At 48.2% G+C, this 16,226-nt stretch overlaps 1 protein-coding gene across 3 annotated transcripts in view; it reads right to left on the reverse strand.

Moving 5' to 3' along the window:
- Positions 1-15,435, reverse strand: part of LIMK2 (LIM domain kinase 2) — a gene marked incomplete at both ends in the record, with an annotated part of 28,535 nt that extends 13,100 nt beyond the window's left edge. For 2 of the 3 annotated variants that reach the window (XM_079544035.1, XM_079544033.1), the window contains one exon: positions 4,145-4,197. In XM_079544035.1, the coding sequence (XP_079400161.1) occupies positions 4,145-4,197 (53 nt within the window). Of the gene's footprint in view, positions 1-4,144; positions 4,198-13,499; positions 13,600-15,419 lie in introns of those variants that run through there. The other variant, XM_079544034.1, reaches the window with a different exon arrangement.
- Positions 15,436-16,226: the final 791 nt, after the last annotated feature.

Raw genomic sequence — 16,226 nt, forward strand, 5'->3', positions numbered from 1 at the left:
CTCTGCTGTGTTTCTACACAGTGTTTCTAAAGAACAGCCTTCTACCTGAGCACCTCTCTCCTTGGCTACTTTAGGAAATGGAGGTAGGATCCACTTCCCTACGCATTACAAAACCAATTTCACACCAAGCTTTGTGGAAGGCCCCTCTAATCCTCCACAGACCACCTTTTCCCAAAAGCTCCCATTTCAAGAAACAATCATTATTCATCCTTTATCTGCAAAAAGCTAATAGACAAAGCCCTCAAACAAGGAAAGACATGCAGCAATTCTGCTGCAGATATCATTTTAGCAAATCACAAGCAGAACGCAGATCTTCAGGCTTCCTGAGCACCAAATAATCCTGCCTCAGCAGGACACACTGGGAAAAGGAATTCAACTTCTGCAGCACACAGGTGTGACTTAATGAAGAGATAAGGCCACAGACAGGACTACACTCCCTCAGCAGTTGCACCACTGAAGATTATTCCATGAGCCCTGGGCAGCACGTTCTCTGACTTTAAAAGGAAAACAGTCTGGCACTGGCCGTTTCTGAGCGCAGAACCCAAGGCAGGTTAGTGACCATTGCTTGGTTTTAGGCAACACCTCGATGCCTTTATCAGCACAATGTTTTCCCAAAGGCTGGAGGAGGAGTTTCTTCTCCTGCTCAGTTACTGTACTGGAGGGGAACCCCAAGGGAGGTGTGAGCGTGCCCTCCTGCGCAGCAGGGCTCTCTACAGCACCAAGTGCATTAAAGGCAGTGTGTGGCAGTGGAGGTACACATTTCACATGCTTCCAGTCTAAGAAGAGAGCTACTGCTGGCCTCACCTTTCACAAGCTTTCTAAAAGCTTATTTGTGCCAAAGACATTCCTTGTAAACTCCACCAACATGTAACGAGCATACTGATATGAGACGCTGGTTGTGATCCAACATGGAACCAACTCCAACCGGAGTTCTTTACTCTGTCTCAAGAGACTGCCAAGCAACAAGATGAAGCTGCCTGTAAGTAGCCTACAGTTTTAGGGGAAAACACACCTCAGTATTTAATGCCATACCCTGCCCTCAGGAAAGCTGCTCCTTCACTTCATACTGTTTGTTCTCCCAGCTGAGCAGCTCCAAATACTGCTTCCCCTCCCTCTGTGATGGGAAAGGGCTCCACCACGTGCAACAACTCCTGTTAACTTTTGAGCAGGGGGAGCAGTAACTTCACCTTACTACGAAGGGTACTTGAATTATTACAGCCCAAGCCTTGGGGCACTGTCAGGGTTACACCCTGCTTGTGGTATGCAAGAGACCTAGAGGGCCCTGTGATGCATTTTGCCTTCAACCACTAGTCCTTGGCTTTGCTTGCAGTAAATACCCCAAGCTGAATGATCAAGTAGGTGAGTGGGAGGGAGAAAGAACAAGTGGAGACCAACAGCAAAGATTTCTATCACCCTGTGGCAGGAACATCTGGCTCAGCATGGGTGAATCTGCGTGCATGCCTGTACCAGTGCATGCTCTGAGCATGATTACATCTTCAAACAGGGAGCTGTGACCAGACCTGCACCTGGGATGCAGACAGCAACACTGCAGACTGGGGACTGCTCTACCAGGACTTCAAGAGCCACTTTTCTGTCCAAGTTCTCCCCAAGCAGGTGGGCTATTTTATTTGCTTTTAAGCACAATACCTCCTTAAACTTCTTTACCCCTTCTACAACTTCAACCACATCTTTTTCTACTTAAGAAACTTGAAGTTTCTACAAAAACAACACAACTGCAGTTGCTTCAGACAGGCTCCAAAAGATCACATACACTTGTCCTCCCTTTTGCCTTCCCCCTGCTTCCTTACTGATTCTAACCTTTTTGCTTCCATCTGGAAACAAGCACTGGTATTTAATTTGCAACAAACCCATAGCAAAATGAAGGTGAGGGGGTGGAGCCAGCAAGCAGTCAGTTCTTTGCTATGCAATTAAACAAATCTGGGCAGGACAAGTTTGCAGCTCAAGGCTCAGCACCCCACCCTGGGCAAAGAGGCAACAGGAACAAAGCAACCAGCCCAGAGAAGCTAGGTGCTGGTAATGGCTCTAACCGGCTGTTTCATCCCTCACTATCACTTAGAAAGGCGTTAGATTTGTCAGCTGTTGAGGGCTGACAGCACACAGGTATAGTTCTAAGAACGGTTTCAGTGCCTTTACCCAGATAAAGGCATCACATGAATGTTCCACATGACTTTCACTCAAGAGATACGTCAGATCTTTATCACAGAAGGTAGAAGCATTGTCTCCTTCCTTTCCCACTTCACTGTTGTGCGCAGCATTACAGCACTGCCATTGCTTGTCCTCACATCAGCTGAAAAAGGAATTCAGTTACCTCTAGAGAAAGTGAACAAGCTCATCTTTGCCAGTCACTGCAACCAAAAGAAAAGACTTCTTGCTTCACTTTTAGATTACAAGCAGCTAATCCATGATTGGCCATTCTTATGGCATAGTAGCCAGGCACAGTAGCCAAGCATGGTAACCACATTTCTTGGAGGACTGCTAGCAGCCATGCTTGATGTGGCTCTTCTTGCACACTAGCCACCACTTTCAGATCTGCAGAGCTCTTATTATACAGTGAATCTCCACTTTGCATCCTTAGTAATTAAGAATAATTTAATCTGCCTCCTGTAGTCATCCTCCAGGAGCCCCATCAGCACCTAGAGCGAGGCCCTGAGAATGTAATGCTGCAGCAAGAGTTCACAAATCGGTGCTCGATGGCTGCTTGGGTTTGTGGGGGGCAGTGGGAAGATCAAGTGGCACCACGTACCCAGCCTGGTTTTCAGCGAGATGGAGATTCAATCCATGGGACATCTCTTTTACATCTAAATGAAAGCCAATACCCTCATGGAAGCAAAGACTTCCCTGGCACTGAAGAGATGATCCCTTTGAGAAGGGCTCATTAATAAAATCTACCCCCCACACACTGTCAGGCTGGATCAGTTACCGCTAGGCTCCAAAGGACTGCGGTTCCAATTCTGCACGCAGAGGGGAAGAGGACAGGCTGCGGACAGGCTGCATAACTCCAGCCTGCAGCTATCCCAAAGGCTTCTCAGCTGGGCCCAGCACAAGTGTGTGCTCTGGCTCTAAGAGATGCTGGCCAAAGAAGCACAGATGCAACAAAACACAGACCAAGTACATAACGTTTAAGCTCTGACTATGCAAAGTTATTTTCATGCCACTTGGTGGGTGTAAGTATGGCTTAGCACGATGCTCTCTCTGTAGTACAAATAATGAATGGCTGCTCACCTGCCTTCAGAAAGAGGATGCTTTCACAGAAAGTTGCTGCTGAAGTTTAGCCATTGCACAGCAGTATTTACTCCTACCCTACTCTGTGCTAACAAAAGGCTACCCACCTCCCAATCAGTACACCAGTGTTTGTAGGAACAGAATCAATAATGTGCAAATCCACACAGAGGGGACAGGAGAGAGACAATGGAACTGCCAGCCCCCATTTATTCACCTTATCAGCACATTAGCGTCAGTCACCATCCTGGCTGCACTCAGCCCCGCTAACAGCTTTCACCATGGAGATGTAATGCAATCAAAGCCTTATTCTGTAGCCTTTCTCAAGCCTCACTTGTTTGACCGAGCCAAAAATGGTTGTTAATACAAACCAAAATATCACGGGACAAGAATCATTTCCATTTAAGTGAAGTGTGTGGCAAGTCCCTAGTTACCTGCAAGGTACTTTATTTCTTTCTCAAACAAGATTATGGATTGCCTCACTGCAGATTACATCATCTCCTTGAACTCCACAGCAGCATGTGGCACTCCCTCAGCCTATACTGTGCCCCAATAAAGCAGCACTGGAAGAGATGCAAGTAGCAGCAGCCGCAGTAATCTCATTCCTCTGGCAGTGGAGCAAAGCACAGGGGCACGGGGTAAAGCAGTGTGCCACTCTGTAACGCAGTCTGCCCGCCTGGGCTACACAGACACTGCTCTGCAACACTGTGCTTTTCCTCACAGAGCAAGGAGGGAGGCTGGTAAGCAGCACCTTTCCTCAAAGCACCCTGGGTTGAGGCCAGCTGTTCCCTGCACACAAGCCCGGATCGCACTCTTTGCACCTCACATGCTAACTGCTTAGGATAGCATTACAGGGGTGAAATGACAGCTTGAAGATCAACTGCTAATCCCATGCAAGACTTACCGAAAGGGATCCTTGGGAGCGAAGTAAGCAGGGGCTGACAAGTAACTTCCCATCTTCAACAGTGGATGAACCGGCTCAGCCACAAACTTGTCCAACTGCCTCTGAACGGCTCTGTTCTGCCAACATGGCAGCAGCCAGTGCTCATTTAATCTTGCGCTGATTCAGACACCTCACCTCTCTTTCAAGCTGCCCAAGGAATGCCAGGTCTCTCGTCTGCTCATTTCTTCTCAGATTTTTCCTGGCTCCCAAGGCTGAAACCATCCTCTTCTGCACTCAGCGGCACCGGCACCCTTGGGGAGGATAGAATGACTGCTACCCAGCCTAGTTAGACATGCTTCTGCAATAGTTCTTCCGAGCTCTGCTGCTTGCTAACTATTGTCAAGTTTTTCCCTTCTCTGGATCCACCCAAGGGTGGGAGGGGAGGAGGAGCCATTGCAGGAGGACAGCGTGTGGCTGCAGAGGCAGAATAAGCTCTACTTCTCTGCAAGGCATGGGTGGAGCTTTGATCCAAAGGGGGCTGCATTAGGAAGTGCTGAACGAGGGTCGCTTTTCCCGAGTCATTAACCTGAAGTCACTCTTTGCAGCAGTGCTACTTTCTGATGGACAAATCGAGGAAGGCTGAGACTAAGGAAGACAGCTAGCCACGTCCCCTTCAGATCAATGTTTACTACATGCTTCCCTAAATCCCGTACAGTGAGCTGGGATATACTGCCTTCACAGTCTGTTTGGTCATCCTCTTGCAGAAAGTAACTTCCCAGGGTGCTTCATCCAAGGAAAATCAACTTTTCTTCCAATGCTCTCAACACAGAGATCATTCAATCACTTAACCTAATCTGCATCTCCTGGAAGGAAGCTGAGAGGTATAAATCAGCACAGGCAGTACTCTCTCCTACTTTCAGCACATGTAGTTACATCACTTTGCTTGCTCTGAAGCCAAGCGTGATCTCTAGTGGCCAAATCAGCTAAAACGGTTAGCATGAAACTGAGATGCAACAAATGTATGCTGCTGCACTGAGCCCTCCCATTTCTGTACAGTCAGCAAAGCCTGGCATGCCTGAACGCAGCCTGAAAATCGTGCTATGTTCCAGAGGCAACACTGCTCAGATGTGCTTTTACTGGAGATGCTCGTCTCTGTTGGCATATTGTCCGATGGATGCTTGGGGCTGAGCCTTGGCTACAGATTTGACAGCTGCTGCTTGCTATTGAAGTAAGCAGAAAGCCAGGCAGCATTTTTCCCCCCTTCTTAAACAGCCATCTTCATGAAAATAATAATAAATATATGTATAATTTTCTCCCTTTTCCCTCATTCGGAGCAGTTTCTAAGCCCGGCTGTAAAAGCACAGCGAAGTGCTGCAGAGCCCAGTGAGGCTGTCAGCTCCAGCACGGATCTAATTCCTTCTGACATTTCACACAGCTCTACTGGAAGCAGCAACACGGTGAGTCTGTGTCTAGGAATGCGCTCTGGTCTCCCACATTCTCTATACGTTGCGTGCTGTAAATGGAGCAGTGCTCACAGCCCAGCACTCCCCTGCTATCAGCACCACCCCACAACACACACATACCTCGGGTGCATCGCAGGGCCCCTCCTTGCCGCAGTATCACCTACAGACAAAGGCTTTTCCCCACAGAACTGCTACCGCGGGCTGAACTCCCTCCAAGGGGGATTCCACGTGACCTCATAAATCCCAACCTTACAGACAAACCTTTGAAGTTTTGATCCACAGATGTGATAAGCAGCCAGCTAGTCTGTGAATGAAGCCAGTAGATAAAGCCTAACTTCAAAGTAATAAAAACCACCCAGACAGCTCAGCACCTGGGAAGGGATTTTGTCTGAGACTTCCTTAAAGCCGAAGGACACATTGTCCAAATGTCTATTTTAAACAGGAAACATCTTATCAAAATGGTTTTACTTCAGCAGCGAGCCCCAGCAGCAGTCAGTAACTTTCTTTATCCTGTGCAGAATTCTCTTCTTACTTCTTGCTTTTGTCTGTATGACCTATTTGAGAAAGCAACAGCCCCGATAATAGGGCTCTGGAAAAGGTGCTAATGTATTCATTCATTCTAGATCTGAATTCCTGCCAGAATGACTGCACTTCAAGAATGTTGATGAGCAGGTGGAGGGGACCTTTTCTGTGTAATTTTACCGATACCATCTCTAAACACCAACGTGCACCAAAGCAAATTTATTTTTAAACAATCTGAGGTCAAGTATCTGTATTTCTCCCTTGCAAATGCTGACACAGTATCTCTACTGCACAACAGGGGCTGCTTTCCTTCCCGTGCTGTGGAATTGCACAGTGATTTTTGCCAGAGATATAAGCCTGAACATTACAGCTGGCAAGAGAAGGGAACACGTGAAAAGCTTCAACAATGACTCAACATGCAAAGTGAGCTGCAAAATACCATAGATTTTACAGCTTTGTCCCCAGAAAAATGCATCATAGCTTTGTGATATTCAAGTGATTAAGAACTTTAAGCAGAAAGGTTTGGTTGCATAGTTAGACACCTTGTTTACTACAGTTCATTCTGTCCAATAGCATATCTACAGACAGATGCAGTGCTCAGCCTATCTTCCAGCCCTAGGATACACAGATTTACCCTGGCACAGACAGGCACTTCAGTATGTGTGTGGACGGGTGTAAGCTGGGGAAAAGGCACCACTTGATGCCTGAAGAGGCTGCAGCAGGTCTTTGTTCCAGCATGGGTGCAGTTTGGAGGCATTCCAAATTCTTCAATACAATCCTAACACCTCATTGTATTTCCAAGGCGCTTACACCTAACATATGCTTCAGTGGTGTTGAAAGACAGAGTCAAGCTCCTGACATCAGGTACTGAAACAAACACCGCTTGGTACGCACACACTGCTGAGTGAAAGCTCCTGCACGCAGCTCTTCAGTAAACCAAAACCAACAGTGAAGTGAAGCTCACCTTTGTTACTGCACCTCAGCTCTAAACAGCCGCAGAACTTCAGACAGCAGTGAGCAATGCCTTTCAGTATCCAACATCGCAGTGGGATGGAGAGAGAGCCCAGACATCCCCCATACATACCTAATGGCTGCAGACCTACTGAATACCTACAGCCTGAGAAGCAAACAAAGAAACTGAGACTCCTTGAAACTTCATAGATCATACATCATTTCAGAAGCAGCTACTTCTGATCTGTAAATGATGGCAGCATGTAACTGGTGGCAGCAGGACTGGCACACAGCATCTTTACTTGCTTCCTAGCTTGCTGCTTTGTCTGTGTAGACTGCTGAACTCTTTGGGGGAAGGATCCCATCTCACTCATGTGGAAAGCCTGGCACAAACTGGTCTGATTAATTGTAATTACACTGATATTACATTCTCTGATAACAGTGTCCTAGAAGGACAAGCTGCACAAGTTAACTAAAAAGCTCAGACTGGAACTTCCAGCTCCCCTAGATACAAAGGGCTGTCATCCATGTCTCCAAGAGCTGTTAAGATTCACCTGAGGAATGTGGCCACTTGCACCTGCAAAGTGTTACTCAATTCCTTTGGATTTTTAAATTCCTGAGCAGCTGTGGCAACCTGTGTGCAAACAGGCACTTAGCAACTATTCCTCCCTACATCTGATAGCGAGCTGCTCTATTTCAAAGCCAATGGAGTCGTCATTAAAGAGGCATTCCCAGGGGCCTGCAGGATTAGTGGAGAGGAGCTGTCACCTCTGAGGCTCTGATAGCTTTATGCAATTCCCAGAAACTACAGAAGGACCAGGAAGATCCCTCTTTTCCTGTTCCTGTCATATTTCACGTGCATTGTTACTGCTCCCAAATTCACCTGGTATGCGTACAAAACCTGTCTGCATTCACAGCTGGAAGAGTTAAAGGAAGATTTAAAGTAGCAAACAGCACCTCACTTCAAATGCATCTCGAACATACCTGTGCTTACATCTTTATCTGCCAACATCGGTACATTTCAGCTTCACATCCTGTCACTGCACATCTATTTGTCCAGTTGTCTGTGGGGAGGAAGCAGCTCTCAGAAAATGAAGGCCTGTGCCAAACAATTTGAACCAAGAGAGCTGTACTGAAGTCTATACACAGCCCACGAGGAAGAACTAGATCCAGGGCTTCTTCAGCTCAGCCTAGCCAAGACTGACAAGAGACACGATTGCTGCTTGCAAACAGGAAAAGGTTACTTGAACAACAGAAGGGGGGTTAAAAAGCTTGCTTTCCACATCCATTGTGAACACAACTAGAAGAAATGGATTCAGATGGCAGCCAGATTTCTGAGGACAGACAAATTGTAACATTAAAGACAGTGAAGTGCTAGTAGATGTAGCCTGATGGATAAGCTGCAGTGCTGGCACACTGCCTGGTGACCCATTAGCTACCAGTTTTGTGATCATTCCTAAGCTGTATGTATTGCTTCAAACAGAAGGGTAAGCTTAGTAGGTATCTTAAAAACCACAGGAAAAAGATCTGGGAAACACCCTCAGAAGGCATCTAGTTTATCCTTCAACCCCTGCAAGATACTCAACCAGCTACACAAAAGCAATTACACATGCAAGATTGCCAGGTTTGCCTTCCTGCACCCCCAAATGTAAAATGAATCAAGGTGGCTCGTTAAGTTTTGCTGAGCAAAAATATTTCTATAACATACAAAGTATCCTATTCAGAGTAGAAAAAAAAAAATCACGTGCCTCTATAAGAAATCAATCCCTAGAATTTGCAAATGAACTTTGGGTCTCTTTCTCCTCTGCAGCTCGGAACTCGGGCACCCCCTCAGCGCACAGCACGGTGAACGCAGCCCCGCTCCAGCAGCAACACTTGTCATGCTGCAGACCAACAGCACAGGATTCCGGGAAGAGCCTCCTTTCAACGTCTGCTGAGAAATGGGCAGAAAGGTAATTTGGTTCACATTCGCTTCAGAATGCCCGCAGGAGACAGAGCCAGTTCTGCACTCTGCCAAAAGTGCTCTGTTTTTTCAAGTTCCTGTTTAGAGAAAGCAGCCTGCTGGAGCTTACAGCACTCTGCAGTAGCTTCTGGATCCAGTAAAGGGTAGCAGGAAAGTTTAATTAAAAAAAAAAAGAGGAGTGCAGGCACTTGAATACAAAAACAATCTGTCATATGAATTAACTTTAAATAATACATCAGTTTATAGTGTGATTTAAACAAATTTTATTAGTTTAGACTTCGTGTTACTGTTATACTAACAAGTGTAAGCGGTTTCTTAAAGATTTCAAGACTGTATTTAATTGTAGCCAATACGTTACACTGGAAAGTCAATTTGCTACTTAAAATTCGTTACATATAATGATGTAACCCCCCATCAGCATGAAAAGATTTAATGTATACTCAGATATCAAAAGCTTGCACTTTCTAAATCAACCTTTATACTGCTAACTTAGCATTAACTATTTTATAATATCATTTTAAAACTAATTCATAAAGCCATCAGTAGATTTTTTCCAGATCGAGCTGCAATGCATGTGCATAAAAGTCTGCTGTAGTCAGCAAAATGGAAATACTGGCCCAAGCTGAATTAATGGTTTATGGTCATCCTCATCTTCAGTCTCTCGGTTCTTTAGGCCACCTCATGAAAAAGGTTTGGATCGATACAAAATTCCCTGTGTTTTCCCTTCCTCTTCCAGAATCAGGACTTCATTCTGCAAGCTCCTGATGATTTTCAGCTTCTAATTTTTTTGTTTTGGGTATAAACTAAATAGTCTGTATTTAAATCTGAAACTGTAAAATCTTTAGTGGAGTATTTTGAAGACACACTTTGAACATTTTTTCTCTAATGTGGAGGGTTTGGCTTTTGTTTGAGATTTCTGCAGCAAGCCTGTGTTGCTTGGCTACTTAAATTAGATTCATTTTATAGACCATAATAATATACATCCTCTGTTATTTCAGTTCGGAAGGAACTTAACCTCAGCCGTCTTCCTTCCTAAGAAGTTCTTAAGCACTCTGCTACAGCAGGGATTCCTACCACCATTCTCAATAACTTCCTTCATCTGGATCCAAAAGCATTTTCCACTTGAATGTATCCAGCAGACTTGATCTGAATCTGTAGTTTTCAAATAATCAATACTATATTTTTCACTAATACTGCGTCCGTAACAAAACCGTGCATGTGAGTCTTCTCATCCCATCCTACTCAGACTCAAACAGAATCACAAAATGGTTTGAGTTGGAAGGGATCCTTAAAAGCCATCCAGTCCAACCCCCTGCAGCGCCCAGGGACACCCGCAGCTCCATCAGTGCTCACAGCCCCATCCCCTGACTGTGGGTGCTGCAGGCATGGGGCACCTCTCTGGGCACCCTGTGCAGTGCCTCACCACCCATTGCAAACAGCTTCTTCCTGATATCCAATCTGAATCTCCCCTCTTTTAGTTTGAAACCATTTCCTCTTGTCTCATCACAACAAAGCTTGCTAAAAGTCTGTCCCCTTCTTTCTTATAGACCCCTTGTAGATACTGAAGGCTGCTCTCAGCTCTCCCTGGAGCCTTCTCCTCTCCTTCTCCTCTGGAGCTGCACAGCCCCAGCTCAGCCTGTCCTCACAGGGAGGCTTTCCATCCCTTGGAGCATTTTTGTGGCCCTCCCCTGGATGCACCACAACAGGTCCATGTCTCTCCTGTACTGAGGACCCTACATCTGGATGCAGCAGTCCAGGTGAGGTCTCACAGCACAGAGCAGAGGGGCAGATCCCCCCCCGCCATGCTGGCTGTGCTTCTTTAGATGCAACCCATGATCTGGTTGGCGTTCTGGGCTGTGAGGGCACTTTGCTGGCTTACATCTAGCTGCCATCCACCAGTATCCCCAAGTCCTCTTTTGGCAGGGCTGTACTCCATCCTCACATCCCCTGGCTTGTACTGAGAGCAGGGCTGCCACGACCCAGGTGCAAGACTTGGATTTGTTGAACCTTACAAGGTTCACCTGAGCCCACTGCTCAACCTGTCTAGGTCTCTTTGGATGACATCCCATCCCTCAGGTGTGTAAATGTGCAACATCCTTATAAAAAGAGGGAATTGTATTTAATTATGTCTTTATCTGTGGGGAGATGGGGGAGGGGTAATCGACAAAACAACGGACATCAAAACCCCAAGCATTGATACTTTATGCATATGAGGCAGTACCTCTATTTTGTAATATGGACAAAATGGACTAAAAGCTAAAAGAAAAGCATGTCTAGGTAGTAAAAAACAAACATGCATTCTTCTTCCAACAATTCCCTTCTGTAAAAGTGATCCAGATCTAGGAAAAAGACAGCACGTCACCTCTGTATTTCCTTACCTAAGTTTGAATTCTTGTGCAATATATGTTCCAAATCCAGGGAAGTCACTTATCAATTAAAAAAAACCCGACCTTTGAAATGGATGCTAACTCAACAGATTACAGAGGCAAAAAAAAAAAAAAAGCACATTCAGAGTTAATTCACAACAGAGATTGTGTCAGAAACATCTAAAAGAAGACTCCACGGGCAGCTCTAAGCCAACAGATTCAAGCCTAAAGATCAGCTAGCCAAAGAACAATGTAAAATGTCCAAGATATATGAATAAGGATTTGCTTGTCCCTGCAAGCCAGAGAAAAAACAGGTTTCAGAGACAAAGCTTCTGTACATGCAGCTTGAGGAAGGAGGGAAGTGACAAAAAACTTAAATCCTCAGAGACATGCATGTACGTCAGCTACCGCCAGTGCCAAGCATGATCAGCAGCCTTGCCTGACCAAGCTAACGAGCTTAACAGAGCTAACGAGACTGGATCAATGCCAATCAGCATTAGGGAAATCATGTGCCAGGCCAGAGACGCAGCTAATCCACAGGAAGACTGTAAAAAACACTGCACAAGAGCTGCCGGAACTCACAGCTACCGGCTGCCAAAGGCTCCTACCATTAGAGGCTTTTTAAAGTTTGGCTTTGGGATATCAAGCACAAGACTGCAGCCCAGCATGACTTGGGGATAACAGAAGAGAAAGGAGAACAGTGTGCAAACTGGGAATGTGTTTGCATGAGCGGCGCTAGCCTGGAACGAGGAAAAAGGGAAGGGCAGCTTCCTCTGGTGCAGGTTCCAATTGTTCACTCAGCACGGCCTCTGAGCTGGGCAGCAGAGCTAGCCAAAAGTAACGAGTGGAAGAGCATCAGCAAGTTACTGTACATTTCAGGAGAAAAGCTGTTATCTTCATTTCTATGGAAAACCAAAAGGAAGAAAAGAAAAAAAAAAAAAGACTTCCATTCTACAATATAAACTACAGCATAACATTCTCTGTTCGGTGCCATTAAGGGCAGGGTTTGCCTCCAGCTCAGCTGTCATTCACCTCAACAAGAAGCACCCAGGCATTTACAAATCAGGACTTGCATCAGAAGTAGTAGAAGAGAAGGCATAAAAAAAAGACTTGCACACACAAATTGGAGTTTGGCTAATTGGGAGAATCTGGGGAAGCTCCACAACAGGACACCAGCTTGTTAGAGAGAAGAGAAAAACAGGGCTCAGTGAAGCTGACACAACATAGCTGAACACGAATACTCAGTCCAGAAAGGCTGGGATTTGCAGCGATATGGAGCAGAAGCTGTGATTAACAAGGCATTCTAACTAACAACATTTTCCAAGTCAACAGAGCTAACGTTGCTTTGGCAGCCTACTATGCTTTGCTTTTTTAAAAAATACACCAACAACCATAATTCAACAAAGTCTTTTTATAGTAATAAATTAAACACAATGGGACAGATGCCTGTCTTGGCACAGCAAACATTCCTCCAAAGCCACACTTTGGCTTCCTTTACCCTCTATTTGCTTTAACAAGGTCCAAAACATTAACTTCTCCAGATTCAAGACACAGTTGTTCCTACCCAGAAGCCAACAGAAGCTCCTGCTCCTCTGACAAACATAAGCCCCTTCAGAAATATCATTCTGGAGTCTGAAAACCGGACTGAGAACTTGCAAGAAAGGCAAGAGCCCCCTCTGCCAAATCAGCAGCTTTCCCAACACCCCGATATTGCTCCTGCACCTACCGCATATGGAAACAGCGACGGGAGCTCAGATGGCCTGGGCAATTCCTTGGAATGCAACTGCAGACAAAGACGCAACGCGGGGCTTCTGCTACCAGCAGCAAATCAGAGCCTCCATTTATAGTTTATCTGTATTCCCGTATGTGCGTGCGTCAGCATGGCAGCACCTTGCCAGGCAGCATCAGACTGCAGCCAGAACTGAAGGTCAGTTCCAAAGGGCTGCTGTGGGTACTGAAGCATGGCTGCGACCAGCAGCACGCTGCCTCCGCACAGGCTGCAGGGCAGGTCAGATACAGAGCTGGCAGCGGGGTACTGCTTCGAGACCAACCTCCTGTCAGTACTGCATCCACCATTCTCCAGCAGAACAAGGCTATAAAATTGCACCTACCGGAAGCAGGAAACATGCCAGGCTTCATTAACTGTCCTGTAGAGGCGCTGACCAGCAGCAATGAGGTCCCCACATCCCAGGCATCTCCAGACTTCTTCACCTGTATACAGGAATAAGGTGATGTCAACAACTATTTTACATCAAAGAAAACAAGGATTGCTGCATCCCCGATACAGAACAGCCCTAAATTACACTAGGCATACCGTAGCCCCAATGTTTAGGGATCCCAAATTCAACTCTAACATCCGAAACCCCCATTTTTTCCCTCCAGACCTAACATCAGCACATGCTCCTCCACATTCTGCAGAAGAAAACAATGTTACTTTTCACAGAAGATGGCACAGTTAGAGCTGCACCAATCCTTGGAGCAGAGATTTCAGGTGGAGATGGGCCAAAAGTGACAACTCCTACAGCCATGCTACGCCAGGAAGGCACGTTACCATTCCCCTCATGCCACTGACTCAGCACGTAACATTTCTGCACTTTCAAGTAATTAATTGGATTTCCTAGAACAGGAAAAAAGACAAACCTTATTCAGCAGAGAACAACTTGACTACCAGGAAGGAAATACATACTCAAAAGGATATTCCTGCAAAGACTGTGCAACCAACACTGCACTGGAGCCAGGCTTAGGAAGAGGAGTAGCTGCCACCGCCTGCTGTCCCTTCAGAAAATACTGGCAGTGTTCAAAAAGTCATAAAGCCCCAGAGACAGCCAGGACGCATACAGGCTGGGAAAAAGAACAACAGTACAAAGACTCTAGCACTAATGTGGCACAGAGAAATGCTATCTGAGATCCAAGCAGATGTTTGGGTGCATTCAAGAGAGAGCCGAGGATGTGGCTGAGCGCAGGATGGCACAAAGAACACATCGTGCTGCTTCCTTCTGCTACTGCAAGCTGACTGCAGGAAAGATGCACAAGGAAAGAATTGCGCTTAGAAAAGGAAAACCACTAACCACAGACTTCCAGTTTCTAAAGAGTGTTAAAACTCGGCGGTTGCTCAGCGATTGCCCCTTCTTTCTGAGGCTTTCCTCTGCAGCTTCACCCTGCAATGTAAGAAAGCTCTTACACGGACCGAGCGGCAGCTCCCAGTGAAGGGAGCTGCCCTCACTGCCCTGCGATCACTGCACTTACAGCAGCTATCTGCTGCCAGGGAGGGAAGCTGCAGAGGATGGATAGCTCAGCACTAGGAAGGATGCTTCTTCCGCAGGGACGGTGCTTTCCTTATCCACAGCCTCTTTAGAGTGTTGGTTTAAGTTAGGGTTAGGGTGCTACTCCTGCGGCACAAGGCATCAGCGAGGCACAGCTCTGCGCTCAGCGAGTAACAGCAGGAGAGAGGGCAGCTCTCAGTGACTGCGAGCGCTCCACAGAACAGATGCGCCCCGCAACGCAGCATCCGAACGGCTGGAGCAGCAGCCCGGCAGTCACCGCAGTGTGAGAATTTGAAGCGGAGCAGCGGAGCAGAGAACCGAGAGAGACACGGGCACCAGAGGTCAACGAGACGCTCGCTCTGCCCGCCGTAACCGTGCCGACGCCGTACGGTGAGCGGGCTCGGTCGGCCAGCAGCTCCGTCACGTCCGAGCGGACGAAGCGCAGCCCCCCGCCACTCTCCCACGGAGATCAGATGATCCCCGACTCTCCGCCGCCGCAGGAACTCGCGGCGCACCGCCACGCGGCACCGCCGCGGCTTCGCACCTGCGGGGGGGGGGGCCGGGACGGCGCCGCTGAGCGCCGCACCGCCGCGGGGAACGTTCGGGCGGCTCGAGGACGCGGAGGGCCCGGAAGCCCGCGGAGCCGCGCCGCTGCGGCCCGACCCCGCGGCTCCGCCCGGACGCCGGCAGGAAGCGGCGCGGCCCCGCCGCAGGCCCCGAGCGACGGAGCGGCGCGCCCGCTCCGCCGCGCGTCCCCGCAGCTCTCACCTGGCGGCCCCGCCATGGCCTCGGGCCCCGCTGACGTCACCGCCGCGCCACACCCGGGCCGGGAGCGCGCCTCCCTCAGCCTCGCGCCGCCGTTCCTTCCCTCCCGCCAACCGCTCTGTCGGCGCCGCGCCACGCCCCGAGGGAAGCTCCGCCCCCTTCCTCGCCGCAGGCCAATCGGCGCTCCGCCTCCCTCACGCTCCGTCGGAGAGAGCGAGCCCGCCCTTTCCGCGGCGAGGACCAATCGCGGCGCGGCTGCGGCCCCGGCCCCGCTCTCCACACGCGACGGCGGGAGCGGCGGGTCTGGCGGTGTCGTCCTGCACCTGGCCCGGCCCGGCGAACCGCCGTGAGGGAAGCGGAACTCCAGCCTCCCTCTTCCCGAGGCACGGCGCAGAAGCGGGCTCCTCGGCTCGATCGCCAAGCACAAAGAAACGGCAGTTCACTCCCATCAATATAAAACCATTTTTTTTTTCTTTTTTTCTTTTTTAATTCTAAATCACTTTCACAACAGTGAAAATTAGTGAACAGTAACGGCAATAACGCACTGAACGAGCCGTCACCGGCTGCGTGCAGCCTGAATACGAGGGGAGCGATACGATACAAACACGGCGTGACACCTCCAGAGCTTCCGCCCCGCGACGGCCAGAGAAGAGCCGAGAAGAGCCGTCCGCGCCTCCATCCAGCACGGCTCCCAGGGCGCTGCAGGGAGGCACGGAACGCTGCCACTGCCCGGAGTCACGTCTTACACTTACACAAATAACCCACTACAGTTAATCGAGGTGCCCTGCCCAGCAACTTTAACCATACACG

Source organism: Tetrao urogallus (genome assembly GCF_951394365.1).
Source record: "Tetrao urogallus genome assembly, chromosome: 17".
In the NCBI taxonomy this organism is placed as follows: domain Eukaryota; kingdom Metazoa; phylum Chordata; class Aves; order Galliformes; family Phasianidae; genus Tetrao; species Tetrao urogallus.